This window comes from Chiloscyllium plagiosum, unplaced genomic scaffold (assembly GCF_037043375.1).
Source record: "Chiloscyllium plagiosum isolate Xiang-an unplaced genomic scaffold, Cpla_swu_hap1 HiC_scaffold_50, whole genome shotgun sequence".
Lineage (NCBI taxonomy): Eukaryota > Metazoa > Chordata > Chondrichthyes > Orectolobiformes > Hemiscylliidae > Chiloscyllium > Chiloscyllium plagiosum.
Genome location: NW_028270188.1, coordinates 57,133,610 through 57,160,904, shown reverse-complemented (window position 1 = coordinate 57,160,904; position 27,295 = coordinate 57,133,610). Strand labels below are relative to the sequence as shown.

Below are 27,295 nucleotides of genomic sequence, written 5' to 3'. Positions count from 1 at the left end.
TCAATGGGACCCAGTGATTCTCAATGACACCCAGTGACACTCAATGGGATCTAGTCACACTCAAATGACACCCAGTGACTCTCAATGACACCCAGTGACACTCAATGGGATCCAGTGACACTCAATGGGATCCAGCGATTCTCAATGACACCCAGTGACACTCAATTAGATCCAGTGACACACAATGGGATCCAGAGATTCTCAATGACACCCAGTGACACTCAATGGGATCCAGTAACTCTCAATGACACCCAGTGACACTCAATGGGATGCAGCGATTCTCCATGGGATCCAGTGACACCCAGTGACACCCAATGACACTCAATGAGATCCAGTGACACTCAATGACACCCAGTGACACTCAATGGGACCCAGTGATTCTCAATGACACCCAGTGACACTCAATGGGATCTAGTCACACTCAAATGACACCCAGTGACTCTCAATGACACCCAGTGACACTCAATGGGATCCAGTGACACTCAATGGGATCCAGCGATTCTCAATGACACCCAGTGACACTCAATTAGATCCAGTGACACACAATGGGATCCAGAGATTCTCAATGACACCCAGTGACACTCAATGGGATCCAGTAACTCTCAATGACACCCAGTGACACTCAATGGGATGCAGCGATTCTCCATGGGATCCAGTGACACCCAGTGACACCCAATGACACTCAATGAGATCCAGTGACACTCAATGACACCCAGTGACACTCAATGGGACCCAGTGATTCTCAATGACACCCAAATACTCTCAATGGGATCCAGTGACACTCAATGGGCTCCAGTGACACTCAATGACACTGAGTGACACTCAATGGGATCCAGTGACACTCAATGACACCCAGTGACTCTCAATGGGACCCAGTGATTCTCAATGACATCCAGTGACACTCAATGGGACCCAGTGATTCTCAATGACAGCCAGTGACACTCAATTGGAGCCAGTGATTCTCTATGACTCCCCGTGACACCCAATGGGACCCAGTGATTATCAATGACACCCAGTGACTCTCAATGGGACCCAGTGACACTCAATGACACCCAGTGACACTCAATGACACCCAGTGACTCTCAATGGGATCCAGTAACTCTCAATGACACCCAGTGACACTCAATGGGATGCAGCGATTCTCCATGGGATCCAGTGACACCCAGTGACACCCAATGACACTCAATGACACCCAGTGACACTCAATGACACCCAGTGACACTCAATGGGATCCAGGGACCCTCAATGACACCCAGCGACACTCAATGGGATCCAGTAACTCTCAAAGACACCCAGTGACACTCAATGGGATGCAGCGATTCTCCATGACACCCAGTGACACTCAATGGGATCCAGTAACTCTCAATGACACACATGATTCTCAATGGGTTCCAGTGACACTCAATGACACCCAGTGACACTCAAGGGGATCCAGTGATTCTCAATGACACCCAGTGACACTCAATGGGATCTAGTGACACTCAAATGACATCCAGTGACTCTCAATGACACCCAGTGACACTCAATGGGATCCAGTGACACTCAAATGACATCCAGTGACACTCAATGACACCCAGTGACACTCAATGGGATCCAGTGACACTCAATGGGATCCAGAGATTCTCAATGACACCCAGTGACACTCAATGGGATCCAGTGATTCTCAATGACACCCAGTGACACTCAATGGGATCCAGTAACTCTCAATGACACCCAGTGACACTCAATGGGATGCAGCGATTCTCCATGACGCCGAGTGACACTCAATGGGACCAGTGACACCCAGTGACACCCAATGACACTCAATGGGATCCAGTGACACTCAATGACACCCAGTGACACTCAATGGGACCCAGTGATTCTCAATGACACCCAAATACTCTCAATGCGATCCAGTGACACTCAATGACACCCAGTGACTCTCAATGGGACGCAGTGATTCTCAATGGGACCCAGTGACTCTCAATGGGATCCAGTGACACTCAATGACACCCAGTGACACTCAATGACACCCAGTGACTCTCAATGGGACCGAGTGATTCTCAATGACATCCAGTGACACTCAATGGGACCCAGTGATTCTTAATGACAGCCAGTGACACTCAATGGGAGCCAGTGATTCTCTATGACTCCCAGTGACACCCAATGGGACCCCGTGATTATCAATGACACCCAATGACACTCAATGGGATCCAGTGACACTTAATGACACCTAGTGACACTCAATGGGATCCAGTGACACTCAATGGGATCCAGTGACACTCAATGACACCCAGTGACACTCAATGGGATCCAGGGACACTCAATGATACCCAGTGACTCTCAATGGGACCCAGTGACTCTCAATGGGATCCAGTGACACTCAATGACACCCAGTGACTCTCAATGGGACCCAGTGATTCTCAATGGGACCCAGTGATTCTCAATGACTCACACTATGACACTCAATGGGATCCAGGGACACTCAATGGGATCCAGTGACACTCAATGACACCCAGTGACACTCAATGGGATCCAGGGACACTCAATGACACCCAGTGCCACTCAATGGGATCCAGTGACTGACAATGACACCCAGTGACTCTCAATGACACCCAGTGACACTCAATGGGACCCAGTGACACTCAATGATACCCAGTGACACTCAATGGGACCCAGTGATTCTCAATGATATCCAGTGACACTCAATGACACCCAGTGATTCTCAATGACACCCAGTGACACTCAATGGGATGCAGTGACACTCAATGACACCCAGTGAACCTCAATGACACCCAACAATACCCATTGTCACTGAGTGACACCAAGGGACATCCTGCATCACCAGGTGTCAGCCAGAGACCCTCAGTGACTCTCCCGCAATAACATCCAGAACCAATCGGTGAGACTGAGGGACACCGAACTGACACCCAGTGACACCCAGTGACTCTCAATGGGACCCAGTGATTCTCAATGACACCCAAATACTCTCAATGGGACCCAGTGACACTCAATGAAACCCAGTGCAACTCAATAGGATCCAGTGACACTCAATGACACCCAGTGACACTCAATGACAGCCAGTGACTCTCAATGGGATCCAGTGACACTCAATGACATCCAGTGACTCTCAATGGGACCCAGTGACTCTCAATGGGATCCAGTGACACTCAATGACACCCAGTGACTCTCAATGGGACCCAGTGATTCTCAATGGGACCCAGTGATTCTCTATGACTCCCAGTGACACCCAATGTGACCCAGTGATTATCAATGACACCCAGTGACTCTCAATGGGATCCAGTGATTCTCAATGACACCAGTGACACTCAATGACACCCAGTGACACTCAATGGGATCCAGTGATTCTCAATGACACCCAGTGACACTCAATGGGATCCAGGGACACTCAATGACACCCAGTGACACTCAATGGGATCAAGTGACACTTAATGACACCCAGTGACAATCAATGGGATCCAGTGACACTCAATGGGATCCAGTGATTCTCAATGACACACACTGTGACACTCAATGGGATCCAGTGACTCTCAATGGGATCCAGTGACACTCAATGACACCCAGTGACACTCAATGACACCCAGTGACTCTCAATGGGACCCAGTGATTCTCAATGACAGCCAGTGACTCTCAATGGGACCCAGTGATTCTCAATGACACCCAGTGACTCTCAATGGGACCCAGTGATTCTCTATGACTCCCAGTGACACCCAATGGCACCCAGTGATTATCAATGACATCCAGTGATTCTCAATGACACCAGTGACACTCAATGACACCCAGTGACACTCAATGGGAGCCGGTGATTCTCAATGACACCCAGTGACACTCAATGGGATCCAGGGACACTCAATGACACCCAGTGACACTCAATGGGATCCAGTGACACTCAATGACACCCAGTGACTCTCAATGGGACCCGGTGATTCTCAATGGGACCCAGTGATTCTCTATGACTCCCAGTGACACCCAATGTGACCCAGTGATTATCAATGACACCCAGTGACTCTCAATGGGATCCAGTGATTCTCAATGACACCAGTGACACTCAATGACACCCAGTGACACTCAATGGGAGCCGGTGATTCTCAATGACACCCAGTGACACTCAATGGGATCCAGGGACACTCAATGACACCCAGTGACACTCAATGGGATCAAGTGACACTTAATGACACCCAGTGACAATCAATGGGATCCAGTGACTCTCAATGGGATCCAGTGACACTCAATGACACCCAGTGACACTCAATGACACCCAGTGACTCTCAATGGGACCCAGTGATTCTCAATGACAGCCAGTGACTCTCAATGGGACCCAGTGATTCTCAATGACACCCAGTGACTCTCAATGGGACCCAGTGATTCTCTATGACTCCCAGTGACACCCAATGGCACCCAGTGATTATCAATGACACCCAGTGACACTCAATGGGATCCAGTGATTCTCAATGACACCAGTGACACTCAATGACACCCAGTGACACTCAATGGGAGCCGGTGATTCTCAATGACACCCAGTGACACTCAATGGGATCAAGTGACACTTAATGACACCCAGTGACAATCAATGGGATCCAGTGACACTCAATGGGATCCTGTGATTCTCAATGACACCCAGTGACACTCAATGGGATCAAGTGACACTTAATGACACCCAGTGACAATCAATGGGATCCAGTGACACTCAATGGGATCCAGTGATTCTCAATGACACACACTGTGACACTCAATGGGATCCAGTGACTCTCAATGGGATCCAGTGACACTCAATGACACCCAGCGACACTCAATGACACCCAGTGACTCTCAATGGGACCCAGTGATTCTCAATGACAGCCAGTGACTCTCAATGGGACCCAGTGATTCTCAATGACACCCAGTGACTCTCAATGGGACCCAGTGATTCTCTATGACTCCCAGTGACACCCAATGGCACCCAGTGATTATCAATGACACCCAGTGACACTCAATGGGATCCAGTGATTCTCAATGACACCAGTGACACTCAATGACACCCAGTGACACTCAATGGGAGCCGGTGATTCTCAATGACACCCAGTGACACTCAATGGGATCCAGGGACACTCAATGACACCCAGTGACACTCAATGGGATCAAGTGACACTTAATGACACCCAGTGACAATCAATGGGATCCAGTGACACTCAATGGGATCCTGTGATTCTCAATGACACCCAGTGACACTCAATGGGATCCAGGGACACTCAATGGGATCTAGTGACACTCAATGACACCCAGTGCTACTCAATGGGAGCCAGGGACACTCAATGACACCCAGTGCCACTCAATGGGATCCAGTGATCTCAATTACAGCCAGTGATTCTCAATGACACCCAGTGTCACTCTGGGATGCAGTGACACTCAATGACACCCAGTGAACCTCAATGACAGCCAGTGACTCTCAATAGGATCCAGTGATTCTCAATGACACCCAGTGACTCTCAATGGGATACAGTGATTCTCAATGACACCCAGTAACACTCAATGGAATCCAGTGACACTCAATGACACCCAGTGACACTCAATGGGATCCAGTGACTCTCAATGACACCCAGTGACACTCAATGGGATCCAGCAATTCTCAATGACACCCAGCGACACTCAATGGGATCCAGTGACACTCAATGACACCCAGTGACACTCAATGGGATCCAGTGACACTCAATGACACCCAGTGACACTCAATGGGATCCAGGGACACTCAATGAAACCCAGTGAAACTCAATGGGATCCAGTGACTGACAATGACACCCAGTGACTCTCAATGACATCCAGTGACTCTCAATGACACCCAGTGACACTCAATGGGACCCAGTGACACTCAATGATACCCAGTGACACTCAATGGGACCCAGTGATTCTCAATGATATCCAGTGACACTCAATGACACCCAGTGATTCTCAATGACACCCAGTGTCACTCTGCGATCCAGTGACACTCAATGACACCCAGTGAACCTCAATGACACCCAACAACACCCAGTGTCACTGGGTGACACCGAGGGACATCCTGCATCACCAGGAGTCAGCCAGAGACCCTCAGTGACTCTCCCGCAATAACATCCAGAACCAATCGGTGAGACTGAGGGACACCGAACTGACACCCAGTGACACTCAAGGACACCCAGTGACACTCAATGGGATCCAGTGATTCTCAATGAAACCCAGTGACACTCAATGGGATCCAGTGACACTCAATGACACCCAGTGACACTCAATGACAGCCAGGGACTCTCAATGGGATCCAGTGACACTCAATGACACCCAGTGACACTCAATGGGACCCAGTGACTCTCAATGGGACCCAGTGATTCTCAATGACACCCAAATACTCTCAATGGGACCCGGCGACACTCAATGGGACCCAGTAATTCTCAATGAAACCCAGTGAAACTCAATGGGATCCAGTGACACTCAATGACACCCAGTGACACTCAATGACAGCCAGTGACTCTCAATCGGATCCAGTGACACTCAATGACACCCAGTGAACCTCAATGGGACCCAGTGACTCTCAATGGGATCCAGTGACACTCAATGACACCCAGTGACTCTCAATGGGACCCAGTGATTCTCAATGGGACCCAGTGATTCTCTATGACTCCCAGTGACACCCAATGTGACCCAGTGATTATCAATGACACCCAGTGACTCTCAATGGGATCCAGTGATTCTCAATGACACCAGTGACACTCATTGACACCCAGTGACACTCAATGGGATCCAGTGATTCTCAATGACACCCAGTGACACTCAATGGGATCCAGGGACACTTAATGACACCCAGTGACACACAATGGGATCCAGTGATTCTCAATGACACACACTGTGACACTCAATGGGATCCAGTGACACTCAATGGGATCCAGTGACACTCAATGACACCCAGTGACACTCAATGGGATCCAGGGACACTCAATGACACCCAGTGACACTCAATGGGATCCAGTGATCTCAATTACACCCAGTGATTCTCAATTACACGCAGTGTCACTCTGGGATCCAGTGACACTCAATGACACCCAGTGAACCTCAATGATACCCAGCGACACTCAATGGGATCCAGTGATTCTCAATGACACCCGGTAACACTCAATGGGATCCAGTGACACTCAATGACACCCAATGACACGCAATGGGATCCAGTGACTCTCAATGACACCCAGTGACACTCAATGGGATCCAGCGATTCTCAATGACACCCAGCGACACTCAATGACACCCAGTGAACCTCAATGACACCCAGTGACACTCAATGGGATCCAGTGATTCCCCAATGACACCCAGTGACACTCAATGGAATCCAGCAATTCTCAATGATACCCAGCGACACTCAATGGGATCCAGTGATTCTCAATGACACCCAGTGACACTCAATGACACCCAGTGACACTCAATGGGAGCCAGTGATTTTCAATGACACCAGTGACACTCAATGGGATCCAGTGACACTCAATGACACCCAGCGACACTCAGTGGGATCCAGCGATTCTCAATGACACCCAGTGACACTCAATGACACCCAGTGACTCTCAATGACACCCAGTGACACTCAATGGGATCCAGTGACACTCAATGACACCCAGTGACACTCAATGGGATCCAGGGACACTCAATCACACTCAGTGACACTCAATGGGATCCAGTGACACTCAATGACACCCAGTGAACCTCAATGGGATCCAGTGATTCTCAATGTCACCCAGTGACACCCAGTGTCTCCCAGTAACACCCAGTGTCTCCCAATGACACCCAGTGTCACCCAGTGACCGTGTGCTAAAGGGGCAGTGGGTTCCCCACACACAGTGACGTACACGTTCCCCGTTCCCAGGGGTACCCCTTCCTCCTGCCCCTCGATGGGTGACATTCTGTCCATTAGACAGTGTCACTGGGTCCTCACCTCCTGATAGTTGGCATCGTATAGTGGGACCCCCGTACCCCATTCCACTGCCTGGGGACGGGCAGCGTGTGTGGGTGCGGGGTCAGAGGTCGGTGCTCCTGGTAATGAGGGTGATCCCAGTCGATCCTCTGTCCTGTCGGGAGGGAGAGGGGCAGCAGCTCCTCCTGCCATCGCCCGGATATCCACCTTCCGTCTCCGGATCCTGTCGATATCCTCGTAATGTTTATCAGGAAACTGGGAATACGGGAAAGGAGAGAGTATTCACAGGAGGGCCAGGACGGCAGGGACACCCCCAGGGACACCCCCAGGGACACCCCAGGGATACCCCCTGGGACACCCCCAGGGACACCCCCAGGGACCAAGGGACACCCCCAGGTACACCCCCAGGTACACCCCCAGGGACCCAGAGACACCCAGTGACTCCCAATGAGCCCCAGTGTTTCTCAGAGAGACCCACAGATGGTCAGAGCCCCCATGTGAGACCCAGAGACACTGGATGACACCCGATGAGACCCAGAGATACTGAGTGAGACTCAGTTGCATCCAGTGACTCCCAGCAACACTCACATATCGCCCAATGACTCCCAGTTATAACAAGTGACACCCACATACTCCCAGTGACACTGAATGACATCAGTTGCCACCCAATGTCTCTCGGTGACACCCAATGGGGCCCAGTAACATCTAGTGACTCATAATGACATCCAATGGCACCCAGGGACACCTGACGACTCTCAATGACACCCAGTGAACCTCAATGACACCCAACAATACCCAGTGTCACTGGGTGACACCTAGGGACATCCTGCATCACCAGGAGTCAGCCAGAGACCCTCAGTGACTCTCCCGCAATAACATCCAGAACCAATCGGTGAGATTGAGGGACACCGAACTGACACCCAGTGACTCTCAATGACACCCAGTGACACTCAATGACACCCAGTGACTCTCAATGGCACCCAGTGACTCTCAATGGGACCCAGTGACACTCAATGACACCCAGTGACTCTCAATGGGATCCAGTGACTCTCAATGGGACCCAGTGACACTCAATGGGACCCAGTGAATCTCAATGACACCCAGTGACACTCAATGACACCCAGTGATTCTCAATGGGATCCAGTGACACTCAATGACACCCAGTGACACTCAATGGGACCCAGTGATTCTCAATGACACCCAGTGACACTCAATGGGATCTAGTCACACTCAAATGACACCCAGTGACTCTCAATGACACCCAGTGACACTCAATGGGATCCAGTGACACTCAATGGGATCCAGCGATTCTCAATGACACCCAGTGACACTCAATTAGATCCAGTGACACACAATGGGATCCAGAGATTCTCAATGACACACTGTGACACTCAATGGGATCCAGTGACTCTCAATGGGATCCAGTGACACTCAATGACACCCAGCGACACTCAATGACACCCAGTGATTATCAATGACACCCAGTGACACTCAATGGGATCCAGTGATTCTCAATAACACCCAGTGACACTCAATGACACCCAGTGACATATAATGGGAGCCAGTGATTCGCAATGACACCCAGTGACACTCAATGGGATCCAGTGACACTCAGTGGGAATCCAGTGATTCTCAACGACACCCAGTGACACTTGATGGGATCCAGTGACACTCAATGACACCCAGTGACACTCAATGGGATCCAGTGACACTCAATCACACTCACTGACACTCAATGGGATCCAGTGACACTCACTGACACCCAGTGACACTCAATGGGATCCAGTGACACTCAATGACACCCAGTGACACTTAATGGGATCCAGTGACACTCAATGACACCCAGTGAACCTCAATGGGATCCAGTGACACTCAATGACACCCAGTGACACTTAATGGGATCCAGTGACACTCAATGACACCCAGTGACACTCAATGACCCAAGTGACACTTAATGGGATCGAGTGACACTCAATGACACCCAGCGAACCTCAATGGGATCCAGCGATTTTCAATGACACCCAATGACACTCAATTAGATCCAGTGACACTCAATGGGATCCAGAGATTCTCAATGACACCCAGTGACACTCAATGGGATCCAGTGATTCTCAATAGCACCCAGTGACACTCAATGGGATCCAGTAACTCTCAATGACACCCAGTGACACTCAATGGGATGCAGCGATTCTCCATGACGCCGAGTGACACTCAATGGGATCCAGTGACACCCAGTGACACCCGAAGACACTCAATGGGATCCAGTGACACTCAATGGGACCCAGTGATTCTCAATGACACCCAAATACTCTCCTGGGATCCAGTGATACTCAATGGGCTCCAGTGACACTCAATGACACTCAGTGACACTCAATGACACCCAGTGACACTCAATGGGACCCAGTGACTCTCAATGGGACCCAGTGATTCTCAATGACACCCAGTGACTCTCAATGGGATCCAGTGACACTCAATGACACCCAGTGACACTCAATGACACCCAGTGACTCTCAATGGGACCCAGTGATTCTCAATGACATCCAGTGACTCTCAATGGGACCCAGTGATTCTCTATGACAGCCAGTCACACTCAATGGGAGCCAGTGATTCTCTATGACACCCAGTGACACTCAATGACACCCAGTGATTATCAATGACACCCAGTGACACTCAATGGGATCCAGTGATTCTCAATGACACCCAGTGACACTCAATGACACCCAGTGACACGTAATGGGAGCCAGTGATTCTCAATGACACCCAGTGACTCTCAATGGGATCCAGGGACCCTCAGTGACACCCAGTGACACTCAATGGGATCCAGTGACACTTAATGACACCCAGTGACACTCAATGGGATCCAGTGACACTCAATGGGATCCAGTGATTCTCAATGACACACACTGTGACACTCAATGGGATCCAGGGACACTCAATGACACCCAGTGACACTCAATGACACCCACTGACTCTCAATGGGATCCAGGGACACTCAATGACACCCAGTGACACTCAATGACACCCAGTGAACCTCAATGGGATCCAGTGACACTCAATGGGATCCAGTGACACTCAATGGGATCCAGTGATTCTCAATGACAGCCAGTGACACTCAATGGGAGCCAGTGATTCTCTATGACTCCCAGTGACACCCAATGGGACCCAGTGATTATCAATGACACCCAGTGACACTCAATGGGATCCAGTGATTCTCAATAACACCCAGTGACACTCAATGACACCCAGTGACATATAATGGGAGCCAGTGATTCGCAATGACACCCAGTGACACTCAATGGGATCCAGTGACACTCAGTGGGAATCCAGTGATTCTCAACGACACCCAGTGACACTTGATGGGATCCAGTGACACTCAATGACACCCAGTGACACTCAATGGGATCCAGTGACACTCAATCACACTCACTGACACTCAATGGGATCCAGTGACACTCACTGACACCCAGTGACACTCAATGGGATCCAGTGACACTCAATGACACCCAGTGACACTTAATGGGATCCAGTGACACTCAATGACACCCAGTGAACCTCAATGGGATCCAGTGACACTCAATGACACCCAGTGACACTTAATGGGATCCAGTGACACTCAATGACACCCAGTGACACTCAATGACACCCAGTGACACTTAATGGGATCGAGTGACACTCAATGACACCCAGCGAACCTCAATGGGATCCAGTGATTCTCGTGCTAAAGGGGCAGTGGGTTCCCCACACACAGTGACGTTACCCGTTCCCCGTTCCCAGGGGTACCCCTTCCTCCTGCCCCTCGATGGGTGACATTCTGTCCATTAGACAGTGTCACTGGGTCCTCACCTCCTGATAGGTGGCATCGTCCAGTGTGACCCCCGTACCCCCTTCCACTGCCCGGGGACGGGCAGCGTGTGTGGGTGCGGGGTCAGAGGTCGGTGCTCCTGGTAATGAGGGTGATCCCGGTCGATCCTCCGTCCTGTCGGGAGGGAGAGGGGCAGCAGCTCCTCCTGCCATCGCCCGGATATCCACCTTCCGTCTCCGGATCCTGTCGATATCCTCGTAATGTTTATCAGGAAACTGGGAATACGGGAAAGGAGAGAGTATTCACAGGAGGGCCAGGACCGCAGGGACACCCCCAGGGACACCCCCAGGGACACCCCCAGGGACACCCCCGGGACACCCCAGGGACACCCCCAGGGACACCCCCAGGGACACCCCCAGGGACACCCCAGGGATACCCCCAGGGATACCCTCAGGGACCCCCCCAGGGACACCCCCAGGGACACCCCAGGGACACCCCCAGGGACACCCCCAGGGACACCCTGACACCCCCAGGGACACTCCCAGGGACACCCCCAGGGACACCCCTAGGGACCAGGGACACACCCAGGGACACCCCCAGGGACACCCCGACACCCCCAGGGACACCCCCAGGGGACCAGGGACACCCTGACACCCCCAGGGACACCCCCGGGTGCACCCCCAGGGACACCCTGACACCCCCAGGGACACCCCCGGGTGCACCCCCAGGGACACCCTGACACCCCCAGGGACCCAGTGACACCCAGAGACGCCCCGAAACACCTGGTGAGACCCAGAGACACCCAGTGACACCCAGTGACACCCAGAGATGCCCAGAGACACCTGGTGAGACCCAGAGACACCCAGAGACGCCCAGAGATGCCCAGAGACACCTGGTGAGACCCAGAGACACCCAGAGACACCCAGTGACACCCAGAGACGCCCAGAGACACCTGGTGAGACCCAGAGACACCCAGAGACACCCAGTGACACCCAGAGACGCCCAGAGACACCTGGTGAGACCCAGAGACACCCAGAAACACCCAGAGACGCCCAGAGACGCACAGTGACTCCCAGAGACACCAAGTGACACCCAGAGACACCCAGGGACACCCAGAGACACCCCCAGGTGCCCAGAGATACCTGGTGAGACCCAGAGACACCCAGAGACACCCAGTGACACCCAGAGATGCCCAGAGACACCTGGTGAGACCCAGAGACACCCAGTGACACCCAGAGATGCCCAGAGACACCCAGTGACACCCAGAGATGCCCAGAAACACCTGGTGAGACCCAGAGACACCCAGAGATGCCCAGAGACACCTGGTGATACCCAGAGACACCCAGAGACACCCAGAGACGCCCAGAGACGCCCAGAGACACCCAAAGACACCCCCAGTTATCCAGTGACTCCCAGAGACACCCAGTGAGACCCAGAGACACCCAGGGACACCGGTGACACCCAGAGATGCCCAGAGACACCTGGTGATACCCAGAGACACCCAGTGACACCCAGAGACGCCCAGGCACACCCAGAGACACCCCCAGGTGCCCAGAGACACCCAGAGACACCTGGTGAGACCCAGAGATGCCCAGAGACACCTGGTGATACCCAGAGACACCCAGTGACACCCAGAGACACCCAGGCACACCCAGAGACACCCCCAGGTGCCCAGAGACACCTGGTGAGACCCAGAGACAGCCAGTGACACCCAGAGATGCCCAGAGACACCCAGAGAGACCTGGTGAGACCCAGAGACACCCAGTGACACCCAGAGACACCCAGAGACACCTGGTGAGACCCAGAGACACCCAGAGACACCGAGTGACACCCAGAGATGCCCAGAGACACCCAGTGACACCCAGAGACTCCAAGTGACACCCCCAAGCACCCAGTGACACCCAGAGACACCCAGTGACACCCAGTGACACCTCCTGGCACCCAGAGACACCCAGTGACACCCCCAGGTGCCCAGAGACACCCAGAGACACCCAGTGACACCTAGTGACACCCCCAGGTACCCAGAGACACCCAGGGACACCCAGAGACACCCCCAGGTACCCAGTGACCCCCAGTGATCCCCAGGTGCCCAGAGACACCGAGTGACACCGATAGACACCCTCAGGTAGCCGGTAACACCACCAGGCACCCAGTGACACCCAGAGACACCCCCAGGTACTCAGCGACACCCAGAGACAGTCAGTGACACCCATAGACTCCCAGAGACACCCCCAGGCACCCAGTGTCAGCCAGAGATGCCCCCAGGCACCCAGTAACACCCAGTGTCTCCCAGTCACGGGGTGCTAAAGGGGCAGTGGGTTCCCCACACACAGTGACGTTACCCGTTCCCCGTTCCCAGGGGTACCCCTTCCTCCTGCCCCTCGATGGGTGACATTCTGTCCATTAGACAGTGTCACTGGGTCCTCACCTCCTGATAGGTGGCATCGCCCAGTGTGACCCCCGTACCCCCTTCCACTGCCCGGGGACGGGCAGCGTGTGTGGGTGCAGGGTCAGAGGTCGGTGCTCCTGGTAATGAGGGTGATCCTGGTCGATCCTCCGTCCTGTCGGGAGGGAGAGGGGCAGCAGCTCCTCCTGCCATCGCCCGGATATCCACCTTCCGTCTCCGGATCCTGTCGATATCCTCGTAATGTTTATCAGGAAACTGGGAATACGGGAAAGGAGAGAGTATTCACAGGAGGGCCAGGACCGCAGGGACACCCCCAGGGACACCCCCAGGGACACCCCCAGGGACCCCCCCAGGGACACCCCCAGGGACACCCCCAGGGATACCCCCGGGACACCCCAGGGATACCCCCAGGGACACCCCCAGGGACACCCCCAGGGACACCCCCAGGGATACCCCCAGGGACACCCCCAGGGATACCCCCAGGGATACCCCCAGGGACACCCCCAGGGACACCCCCAGGGACACCCCCAGGGACCAGGGACACCCCTAGGGACAACCTGACACCCCCAGGGACACCCCCAGGGACACCCCCAGGGACACCCCAGGGACCAGGGACACCCCCAGGGACCCAGGGACACCCCCAGGGACACCCTGACACCACCAGGGACACCCCCAGGGACACCCTGACACCCCCAGGGACACGCCAGGGACACCCCCAGGGACCAGGGACACCCCCAGGGACACCCCAGGGACACCCCCAGGGACCAGGGACACCCCCAGGGACACCCTGACACCCCCAGGGACACCCCCAGGGACACCCACAGGGACACCCCCAGGGACACCCCCAGGGACACGCCCAGGGACACCCACAGGGACACCCCCAGGGACACCCCCAGGGACACCCCCAGGGACACCCTGACACCCCCAGGGACACCCCCAGGGACACCCACAGGGACACCCCCAGGGACACCCCCAGGGACACCCTGACACCCCCAGGGACACCCCCAGGGACACCCACAGGGACACCCCCAGGGACACCCCCAGGGACACGCCCAGGGACACCCACAGGGACACCCCCAGGGACACCCCCAGGGACACCCTGACACCCCCAGGGACACCCCCAGGGATACCCACAGGGACACCCCCAGGGACACCCCCAGGGACACTCCCAGGGACACTCCCAGGGACACCCCCCAGGGACACCCCCAGGGACACCCCCAGGGACCCCCCAGGGACACCCCCAGAGACAATCCCAGTGACACCCCCAGGGACACTCCCAGGGACACCCTGACACCCCCAGGGACACCCCAGGGACACCCCCTGGGACACCCCCAGGGACACGCCCAGGGACCCAGGGACACCGAGAGACACCCAGTGACACCTGGTGAGACCCAGAAACACCCAGTGACACCCAGAGACACCCAGTGACACCCAGAGACACCCAGTGACACCTGGTGAGACCCAGAAACACCCAGTGACACCCAGAGACACCCAGTGACACCCAGAGACACCCAGAGACACCTGGTGAGACCCAGAAACACCCAGTGACACCCAGAGACACCCAGTGACACCCAGAGACTCCCAGAGACACCTGGTGAGACCCAGAGACACCCGGAGACACCCAGTGACACCCAGAGACACCCAGAGACACCCAGAGACACCTGGTGAGACCCAGAGACACCCAGTGACACCCAGAGACACCCAGAGACTCCCAGTGACACCCAGAGATGCCCAGAGACACCTGGTGAGACCCAGAGACACGCAGTGACACCCAGAGATGCCCAGAAACACCTGGTGAGACCCAGAGACACCCAGAGACACCCAGAGACTCCCAGAGACACCTGGTGAGACCCAGAGACACCCAGAGATGCCCAGAAACACCTGGTGATACCCAGAGACACCCAGAGACACCCAGAGACTCCCAGAGACACCTGGTGAGACCCAGAGACACCCAGAGACACCCTGAGACACCCAGAGACGCCCAGAGACACCCAAAGACACCCCCAGTTACCCAGTGACTCCCAGAGACACCCAGTGAGACCCAGAGACACCCAGGGACACCGGTGACACCCAGAGATGCCCAGAGACACCTGGTGATACCCAGAGACACCCAGTGACACCCAGAGATGCCCAGGCACACCCAGAGACACCCCCAGGTGCCCAGAGACACCCAGAGACACCTGGTGAGACCCAGAGACAGCCAGTGACACCCAGAGACGCCCAGAGACACCTGGTGAGACCCAGAGACACCCAGAGACACCGAGTGACACCCAGAGATGCCCAGAGACACCCAGTGACACCCAGAGACTCCTAGTGACACCCCCAAGCACCCAGTGACACCCAGAGACACCCAGTGACACCTCCTGGCACCCAGAGACACCCAGTGACACCCCCAGGTGCCCAGAGACACCCAGAGACACCCAGTGACACCTAGTGACACCCCAGGTACCCAGAGACACCCAGGGACACCCAGAGACACCCCCAGGTACCCAGTGACCCCCAGTGACCCCCAGGTGCCCAGAGACACCCAGTGACACCGATAGACACCCTCAGGTACCCAGTAACACCCCCAGGCACCCAGAGACACCTGGTGAGACCCAGAGACACCCAGTGACACCCAGAGACACCCAGAGACGCCCAGAGACACCTGGTGAGACCCAGAGACACCCCCAGGTACTCAACGACACCCAGAGACAGTCAGTGACACCCATAGACTCCCAGAGACACCCCCAGGTACCCAGAGACACCCAGTGACACCGATAGACACCCCCAGGTACCCAGTGACCCCCAGTGACCCCCAGGTGCCCAGAGACACCCAGTGACACCGATAGACACCCTCAGGTACCCAGTAACACCCCCAGGCACTCAGTGACACCCAGAGACACCCCCAGGTACTCAGCGACACCCAGAGACAGTCAGTGACACCCATAGACTCCCAGAGACACCCCCAAGCACCCAGTGTCAGCCAGAGATGCCCCCAGGCACCCAGTAACACCCAGTGTCTCCCAGTCACGGGGTGCTAAAGGGGCAGTGGGTTCCCCACACACAGTGACGTTACCCGTTCCCCGTTCCCAGGGGTACCCCTTCCTCCTGCCCCTCGATGGGTGACATTCTGTCCATTAGACAGTGTCACTGGGTCCTCACCTCCTGATAGGTGGCATCGTCCAGTGTGACCCCCGTACCCCCTTCCACTGCCCGGGGACGGGCAGCGTGTGTGGGTGCGGGGTCAGAGGTCGGTGCTCCTGGTAATGAGGGTGATCCCGGTCGATCCTCCGTCCTGTCGGGAGGGAGAGGGGCAGCAGCTCCTCCTGCCATCGCCCGGATATCCACCTTCCGTCTCCGGATCCTGTCGATATCCTCGTAATGTTTATCAGGAAACTGGGAATACGGGAAAGGAGAGAGTATTCACAGGAGGGCCAGGACCGCAGGGACACCCCCAGGGACACCCCCAGGGACACCCCAGGGACACCCCCAGGGATACCCCCAGGGACACCCCCAGGGGCACCCCCAGGGGCACCCTCAGGGACCAAGGGACACCCCCAGGGACACCCCCACGGACACCCCCAGGGACACCCCCAGGGACACCCCCAGGGACACCCCAGGGATACCCCCAGGGACACCCCCAGGGATACCCCCAGGGACACCCCCAGGGACACCCCCAGGGACACCCTGACACCCCCAGGGACACCCCCAGGGACACCCACAGGGACACCCCCAGGGAAACCCCCAGGGACACCCCCAGGGACACCCCCAGGGACACCCCAGGGACACCCCCAGGGATACCCCCAGGGATACCCCCAGGGACACCCTGACACCCCCAGGGACACCCCCAGGGACACCCCCAGGGACACCCTGACACCCCCAGGGACACCCCCAGGGACACCCACAGGGACACCCCCAGGGAAACCCCCAGGGACACCCCCAGGGACACCCCCAGGGACACCCTGACACCCCCAGGGACACCCCAGGGACACCCCCTGGGACACCCCCAGGGACACGCCCAGGGACCCAGGGACACCGAGAGACACCCAGTGACACCTGGTGAGACCCAGAAACACCCAGTGACACCCAGAGACACCCAGTGACACCCAGAGACACCCAGTGACACCTGGTGAGACCCAGAAACACCCAGTGACACCCAGAGACACCCAGTGACACCCAGAGACACCCAGAGACACCTGGTGAGACCCAGAAACACCCAGTGACACCCAGAGACACCCAGTGACACCCAGAGACTCCCAGAGACACCTGGTGAGACCCAGAGACACCCGGAGACACCCAGTCACACCCAGAGATGCCCAGAGACACCTGGTGAGACTCTGAGACACCCAGAGACACCCAGAGACACCCAGAGACACCTGGTGAGACCCAGAGACACCCAGTGACACCCAGAGACACCCAGTGACACCCAGAGACGCCCAGAGACACCTGGTGAGACCCAGTGACACCCAGTGACAGCCAGAGACACCCAGAGACGCCCAGAGACACCTGGTGAGACCCAGAGACACCCAGTGACACCCAGAGACACCCAGAGACTCCCAGTGACACCCAGAGATGCCCAGAGACACCTGGTGAGACCCAGAGACACGCAGTGACACCCAGAGATGCCCAGAAACACCTGGTGAGACCCAGAGACACCCAGAGATGCCCAGAAACACCTGGTGATACCCAGAGACACCCAGAGACACCCAGAGACTCCCAGAGACACCTGGTGAGACCCAGAGACACCCAGAGACACCCTGAGACACCCAGAGACGCCCAGAGACACCCAAAGACACCCCCAGTTACCCAGTGACTCCCAGAGACACCCAGTGAGACCCAGAGACACCCAGGGACACCGGTGACACCCAGAGATGCCCAGAGACACCTGGTGATACCCAGAGACACCCAGTGACACCCAGAGATGCCCAGGCACACCCAGAGACACCCCCAGGTGCCCAGAGACACCCAGAGACACCTGGTGAGACCCAGAGACAGCCAGTGACACCCAGAGACGCCCAGAGACACCTGGTGAGACCCAGAGACACCCAGAGACACCGAGTGACACCCAGAGATGCCCAGAGACACCCAGTGACACCCAGAGACTCCTAGTGACACCCCCAAGCACCCAGTGACACCCAGAGACACCCAGTGACACCTCCTGGCACCCAGAGACACCCAGTGACACCCCCAGGTGCCCAGAGACACCCAGAGACACCCAGTGACACCTAGTGACACCCCAGGTACCCAGAGACACCCAGGGACACCCAGAGACACCCCCAGGTACCCAGTGACCCCCAGTGACCCCCAGGTGCCCAGAGACACCCAGTGACACCGATAGACACCCTCAGGTACCCAGTAACACCCCCAGGCACCCAGAGACACCTGGTGAGACCCAGAGACACCCAGTGACACCCAGAGACACCCAGAGACGCCCAGAGACACCTGGTGAGACCCAGAGACACCCCCAGGTACTCAACGACACCCAGAGACAGTCAGTGACACCCATAGACTCCCAGAGACACCCCCAGGTACCCAGAGACACCCAGTGACACCGATAGACACCCCCAGGTACCCAGTGACCCCCAGTGACCCCCAGGTGCCCAGAGACACCCAGTGACACCGATAGACACCCTCAGGTACCCAGTAACACCCCCAGGCACTCAGTGACACCCAGAGACACCCCCAGGTACTCAGCGACACCCAGAGACAGTCAGTGACACCCATAGACTCCCAGAGACACCCCCAAGCACCCAGTGTCAGCCAGAGATGCCCCCAGGCACCCAGTAACACCCAGTGTCTCCCAGTCACGGGGTGCTAAAGGGGCAGTGGGTTCCCCACACACAGTGACGTTACCCGTTCCCCGTTCCCAGGGGTACCCCTTCCTCCTGCCCCTCGATGGGTGACATTCTGTCCATTAGACAGTGTCACTGGGTCCTCACCTCCTGATAGGTGGCATCGTCCAGTGTGACCCCCGTACCCCCTTCCACTGCCCGGGGACGGGCAGCGTGTGTGGGTGCGGGGTCAGAGGTCGGTGCTCCTGGTAATGAGGGTGATCCCGGTCGATCCTCCGTCCTGTCGGGAGGGAGAGGGGCAGCAGCTCCTCCTGCCATCGCCCGGATATCCACCTTCCGTCTCCGGATCCTGTCGATATCCTCGTAATGTTTATCAGGAAACTGGGAATACGGGAAAGGAGAGAGTATTCACAGGAGGGCCAGGACCGCAGGGACACCCCCAGGGACACCCCCAGGGACACCCCAGGGACACCCCCAGGGACACCCCCAGGGACCAAGGGACACCCCCAGGGACACCCCCAGGGACACCCCAGGGATACCCCCAGGGACACCCCCAGGGACACCCCCAGGGACCCCCCAGGGACACCCCCAGGGACACCCCCAGGGACACCCCAGGGATACCCCCAGGGACACCCCCAGGGATACCCCCAGGGAAACCCCCAGGGACACCCCCAGGGACACCCCCAGGGATACCCCCAGGGACACCCCCAGGGACACCCCCAGGGATACCCCCAGGGAAACCCCCAGGGACACCCTGACACCCCCAGGGACACCCCCAGGGACACCCCCAGGGACACCCTGACACCCCCAGGGACACCCCCAGGAACACCCACAGGGACACCCCCAGGGAAACCCCCAGGGACACAACCCAGGGACACCCCCAGGGACACCCCAGGGACACCCCCAGGGATACCCCCAGGGATACCCCCAGGGACACCCTGACACCCCCAGGGACACCCCCAGGGACACCCCCAGAGACACCCTGACACCCCCAGGGACACTCCCAGGGACACCCACAGGGACACCCCCAGGGAAACCCCCAGGGACACCCCCAGGGACACCCCCAGGGACACCCCAGGGACACCCCCAGGGATACCCCCAGGGACACCCCCAGGGACACCCCCAGGGATACCCCCAGGGACACCCCCAGGGACACCCCCAGGGACACCCCCAGGGACACCCTGACACCCCCAGGGACATCCCCAGGGACACGCCCAGGGACACCCCCAGGGGCACCCTGACACCCCCAGGGACACCCACAGGGGCACCCTGACACCCCCAGGGACACCCCCAGGGACACCCCCAGGGACACCCCCAGGGACACCCCCTGGGAAACCCCCAGGGACACCCCCAGGGGCAACCTGACACCCCCAGGGACACCCACAGGGACACCCCCAGCGACACCCCCAGCGACACCCCCAGGGACACCCCCAGGGACCCAGGGACACCCCCATGGACACCCCCAGGGACACCCCCAGGGGCACCCTGACACCCCCAGGGACACCCACAGGGACACCCCCAGGGACACCCCCAGGGACACCCTGACACCCCCAGGGACACCCCCACGGACACCCCCAGGGACTCCCCCAGGGACACCCCCAGGGACTCCCCCAGGGACACCCCCAGGGATACCCCCAGGGACACCCCCAGGGACACCCCCAGGGACTCCCCCAGGGACACCCCCAGGGACCAAGGGACACCCCCAGGGACACCCCCAGGGACACCCCCAGGGATACCACCAGGGACTCCCCCAGGGACACCCCCAGGGACCAAGGGATACCCGCAGGGACACCCCCAGGGATACCCCCAGAGACACCCCCAGGGACACCCCCAGGGATACCCCCAGGGACCCAGGGACACCCTCAGGGACCTCCCAGGGACACCCCCAGAGACAACCCCAGTGACACCCCCAGGGACACTCCCAGGGACACCCTGACACCCCCAGTGACACCCAGAGACACCCAGAGACACCCAGAGACACCTGGTGAGACCCAGAGACACCCAGTGACACCCAGAGACACCCAGAGACACCTGGTGAGACCCAGAGACACCCAGTGACACCCAGAGACACCTGGTGAGACCCAGAGACACCCGGAGACACCCAGTGACACCCAGAGATGCCCAGAGACACCTCGTGAGACCCAGAGACACCCAGTGACACCCAGAGATGCCCAGAGACATCTGGTGGGACCCAGAGACACCCAGTGACACCCAGAGATGCCCAGAGACACCTGGTGAGACCCAGAGACACCCAGTGACACCCAGAGATGCCCAGAGACACCTGGTGAGACCCAGAGACACCCAGTGACACCCAGAGATGCCCAGAGACATCTAGTGAGACGCAGAGACACCCAGTGACACCCAGAGATGCCCAGAGACACCTGGTGAGACCCAGAGACACCCAGAGACGCCCAGAGACGCCCAGAGACACCCAAAGACACCCCCAGTTACCCAGTGACTCCCAGAGACACCCAGTGAGACCCAGAGACACCCAGGGACACCGGTGACACCCAGAGACTCCCAGAGACACCTGGTGTTACCCAGAGACACCCAGTGACACCCAGAGACGCCCAGGGACACCCAGAGACATCCCCAGGGACACCCCTAGGGTCCCAGGGACACCCCCAGGGACACCCCCAGGGACACCCCCAGGGACCCAGGGACACCCCCAGGGACACTCCCAGAGACACCCCCAGGAACGTCCCCAGGGACACCCCCAGGGACCCAGGGACACCGAGAGACACCCAGAGACACCTGGTGAGACCCAGAAACACCCAGTGACACCCAGTGACACCCAGAGACACCCAGAGATGCCCAGAGACACCTGGTGAGACCCAGAGACACCCAGTGACACCCAGAGACACCCAGAGACACCCAGTGACACCCAGAGACGCCCAGAGACACCTGGTGAGACCCAGAGACACGCAGTGACACCCAGAGACACCCAGTGACACCCAGAGATGCCCAGAGACACCTGGTGAGACCCAGAGACACCCAGAGACACCCAGTGACACCCAGAGATGCCCAGAGATACCTCGTGAGACCCAGAGACACCCAGTGACACCCAGAGATGCCCAGAGACACCCAGTGACACCCAGAGATGCCCAGAGACACCTGATGAGACCCAGAGACACCCAGTGACACCCAGAGACGCCCAGAGACACCTGGTGAGACCCAGAGACACCCAGAGACACCCAGTGACACCCAGAGATGCCCAGAGACACCTGGTGAGACCCAGAGACACCTAGTGACACCCAGAGATGCCCAGAGACACCCAGTGACACCCAGAGATGCCCAGAGACACCCGGTGAGACCCAGAGACAACCAGTGACACCCAGAGACACCCAGAGACACCCAGAGACGCCCAGAGACGCCCAGAGACGCCCGGTGAGACCCAGAGACTCCCAGAGACACCCAGTGACACCTGGTGGGACCCAGAGACACCCAGTGACACCCAGAGATGCCCAGAGACACGTGGTGAGACCCAGAGACACCCAGAGACTCCCAGAGACACCCAGTGACACGCAGAGACACCCAGAGACACCCAGTGACACCCAGAGACACCCAGAAACACCTGGTGAGACCCAGAGACACCCAGTGACACCCAGTGACACCCAGAGACACCCAGTGACACCCAGAGATGCCCAGAGACACCTGGTGAGACCCAGAGACACCCAGTGACACCCAAAGACTCCCAGAGACACTTGGTGAGACCCAGAGACACCCAGAGACACCCAGTGACACCTGGTGGGACCCAGAGACACCCAGTGACACCCAGAGATGCCCAGAGACACGTGGTGAGACCCAGAGACACCCAGAGACTCCCAGAGACACCCAGTGACACGCAGAGACACCCAGAGACACCCAGAGACACCCAGTGACACCCAGAGACACCCAGAAACACCTGGTGAGACCCAGAGACACCCAGTGACACCCAGTGACACCCAGAGACACCCAGTGACACCCAGAGATGCCCAGAGACACCTGGTGAGACCCAGAGACACCCAGTGACACCCAAAGACTCCCAGAGACACTTGGTGAGACCCAGAGACGCCCAGAGACACCCAGTGACACCCAGAGATGCCCAAAGACACCTGGGGAGACCCAGAGACACCCAGAGACGCCCAGTAACACCCAGAGACACCCAGAGACACCCAGTGACACCCAGAGATGCCCAGAGACACCTGGTGAGACCCAGAGACGCCCTGACACACCCAGTGACACCCAGAGATGCCCAGAGACACCTGGTGAGACCCAGAGACACCCAGTGACACCCAGTGACACCCAGAGACACCTGGTGAGACCCAGAGACACCCAGTGACACCCAGAGACACCCAGTGACACCCAGAGATGCCCAGAGACACCTGGTGAGACCCAGAGACACCCAGTGACACCCAAAGACTCCCAGAGACACTTGGTGAGACCCAGAGACGCCCAGAGACACCCAGTGACACCCAGAGATGCCCAAAGACACCTGGGGAGACCCAGAGACACCCAGAGACGCCCAGTAACACCCAGAGACACCCAGAGACACCCAGTGACACCCAGAGATGCCCAGAGACACCTGGTGAGACCCAGAGACGCCCTGACACACCCAGTGACACCCAGAGATGCCCAGAGACACCTGGTGAGACCCAGAGACACCCAGTGACACCCAGTGACACCCAGAGACACCTGGTGAGACCCAGAGACACCCAGTGACACCCAGTGAGACCCAGAGACACCCAGACACACCCAGAGACACCCCCAGGTGCCCAGAGACACCCAGAGACACCCCCAGGGACACCCACAGGGATCCAGAGACACCCCCAGGGACACCCCCAGGGACACCCCCAGAGACACCCCCAGGGACCCAGGGACACCCCCCGGGACACCCCCAGGGACACCCCCAGGGGCCCAGGGACACCCCCAGGGACACCCCCAGTGACACCCCAGGGACACCGCCAGGGACACCCCCAGGGGCCCAGGGACACCCCCAGGGACACCCCCCAGGGACCCAAGGATACCCCAGTGAGTCTGAAGCCATCGTGCTTTGGCAATCCAAGGCCTGGGGCCTGGTTGTAGCCTTTGTCTTACCAACCCCTGCCCAGAATTGGCGCGGCGCCCACAGGAATAACCATGGAGGGGACACTGGGATTTGGGATCCAGGGGCTGTAGTTAACTCCCTGCCCCTCTGTTGGTTAAAGGTTTGGTTTTGAGGATGGAGGTGGGAAAAGGAAGGGACCAACTGACAGTCCATCCAATCGGGATTTGGGAGATTATTCCCGTCGTGAGGAGCTGGGCTTTGTGCTTATTGATGTTTTGTGGAACCAGTGACAAAGGAGAGACAACTGACAGGGATTGGCAACTGGAATATAGACCCCAGGCCTGGGAATGTTGTACCTCATGGTAGGCCCCAGGCCTGGGAGTATTGTACCTCACTCTACGCCCCAGGCCTGGGAGTGTTGTACCTCACTGTAGGCCCCAGGCCTGGGAGTATTGTACCTCACTGTAGGCCCCAGGCCTGGGAGTGTTGTACCTCACTGTAGGCCCCAGGCCTGGGAGTATTGTACCTCACTGTAGGCCCCAGGCCTGGGAGTGTTGTACCTCACTGTAGGCCCCAGGCCTGGGAGTATTGTACCTCACGGTAGGCCCCAGGCATGGGAGTATTGTACCTCACTGTAGGCCCCAGGCCTGGGAATATTGTACCTCACGGTAGGCCCCAGGCCTGGGAGTATTGTATCTCACTGTAGGCCCAGGCCTGGGAGTATTGTATCTCACTGTAGGCCCCAATCCTGGGAGTGTTGTACCTCACTGTAGGCCCCAGGCCTGGGAGTGTTGTACCTCACTGTAGGCCCCAGGCCTGGGAGTATTGTACCTCATGGTAGGCCCCAGGCCTGGGAGTATCATATCTTATGACAGGCCGTAGTCAGGTATTGTACCTCACTGCAGACCCCAGTCCTGGGAGTATTGTACCTCACTGTAGGCCCCAGTCCTGGGAGTATTGTACCTCACTGTAGACCCAGGCCTGGGAGTATAGTTCCTCACTGTAGGCCCAGGCCTGGGAGTATAGTTCCTCACTGTAGTCCCGAGGCCTGGGAGTATTGTACCTCACTGTAGGCCCTAGGCCTGGGAGTATTGTACCTCACTGTAGGCCCCAGTCTTGGGAGTATTGTACCTCATGGTAGACCCCAGGCCTGGGAGTATCATACCTTATGACAGGCCGTAGTCAGGTATTGTACCTCACTGCAGACCCAAGTCCTCATTGTAGGCTCCAGTCCTGGGAGTGTTGTACCTCACTGTAGGCCCAGTCTTGGAAGTATTGTACCTCACTGTAGGCCCCAGTCCTGGGAGTATTGTACCTCATTGTAGGCCCAGGCCTGGGAGTATTGTACCTCACTGCAGGTTCCAGGCCTGGGAGTATTGTACCTCACGGTAGGCCCCAGGCCTGGGAATATTGTATCTCACGGTAGGCCCCAGGCCTGGGGGTATTGTACCTCACTGTAGGCCCAGGCCTGGGAGTATTGTACCTCACTGTAGGCCCCAGGCCTGGGAGTATTGTACCTCACTGTAGGCCCCAGGCCTGGGAGTATCTTACCTTATGACAGGCCGTAGTCAGGTATTCCATAAACGGTAAGATAGGGAACTTCTTGTGATAGTTGAGGAGTTCTGGGATGCTGCTGTGCTGCCGCTGATCTCCCAGGATCTGGTAGTAACCGTCAGTGATCTGCTCGATGATAAAGTGTCGACATCGATCTTTCCCACTGGGCAGGAAGATGGAGGCAGAGGGAGGGAGGGAGTCAGGCAGGCAGGCAGCTACCAAATGGCAAATCACCATCTGATACCAGAGAGAGAGACTCCCCTCTGTCCCGGGGTGAGGGGGAGGGTGTGGGAGGGGGAGAGGGAGAGAGGGAGAGAGGGAGAGGGGGGGAGGGTGTGGGGAGGGGGAGAGGGAGAGAGGGGAGAGGGAGAGAGAGGGGGAGAGGGAGAGAGAGGGGGAGAGAGAGAGGGGGAGAGGGTGTGGGAGGGGGAGAGGGAGAGAGAGGGGGAGAGGAGAGAGGGAGAGAGAGGGGGAGAGGGAGAGAGAGGGGGAGAGGGAGAGAGGGAGAGAGAGAGGGGGGAGAGGATGTGGGAGGGGGAGAGGGTGTGGGAGGGGAGAGTGGGAGGGAGAGAGGGGGAGAGGGAGAGAGGGAGAGAGAAGGAGGGAGGGAGGGAGAGAGGGGGAGAGGGAGAGAGAGGGGTAGAGGAGGCGCAGAGAGAGAGAGGAGGGGGAGGGAGAGAGGGAGAGAGGAGGGGAAGGGGAGAAGGAGGGGGAGAGGGAGAGGGAGAGAGAGGGGGAGAGGGAGGGGGAGAGGGAGAGGGAGAGAGGGGTTGAGAGGGGGAGAGGGAGAGAGGGAGAGGAGGCGGGGAGAGAGAGAGGGGGGAGGGGG

The 27,295-nt window shown here is 57.6% G+C and overlaps 1 protein-coding gene across 1 annotated transcript in view; it reads right to left on the bottom strand.

The window, feature by feature from the left end:
- The window catches only part of LOC148135325 (uncharacterized), a 94,175-nt gene that overhangs the window by 59,067 nt on the left and 7,813 nt on the right, over positions 1-27,295 (bottom strand). Inside the window, exons 3-8 of the mRNA XM_087985121.1 lie at positions 26,464-26,629; positions 20,034-20,267; positions 17,257-17,490; positions 14,134-14,367; positions 11,747-11,980; positions 7,925-8,158 (exon numbers count right to left, since the gene is read on the bottom strand). Coding sequence (XP_087841247.1) covers positions 7,925-8,158; positions 11,747-11,980; positions 14,134-14,367; positions 17,257-17,490; positions 20,034-20,267; positions 26,464-26,629 — 1,336 coding nt within the window. The remainder of the gene's footprint in view (positions 1-7,924; positions 8,159-11,746; positions 11,981-14,133; positions 14,368-17,256; positions 17,491-20,033; positions 20,268-26,463; positions 26,630-27,295) is intronic.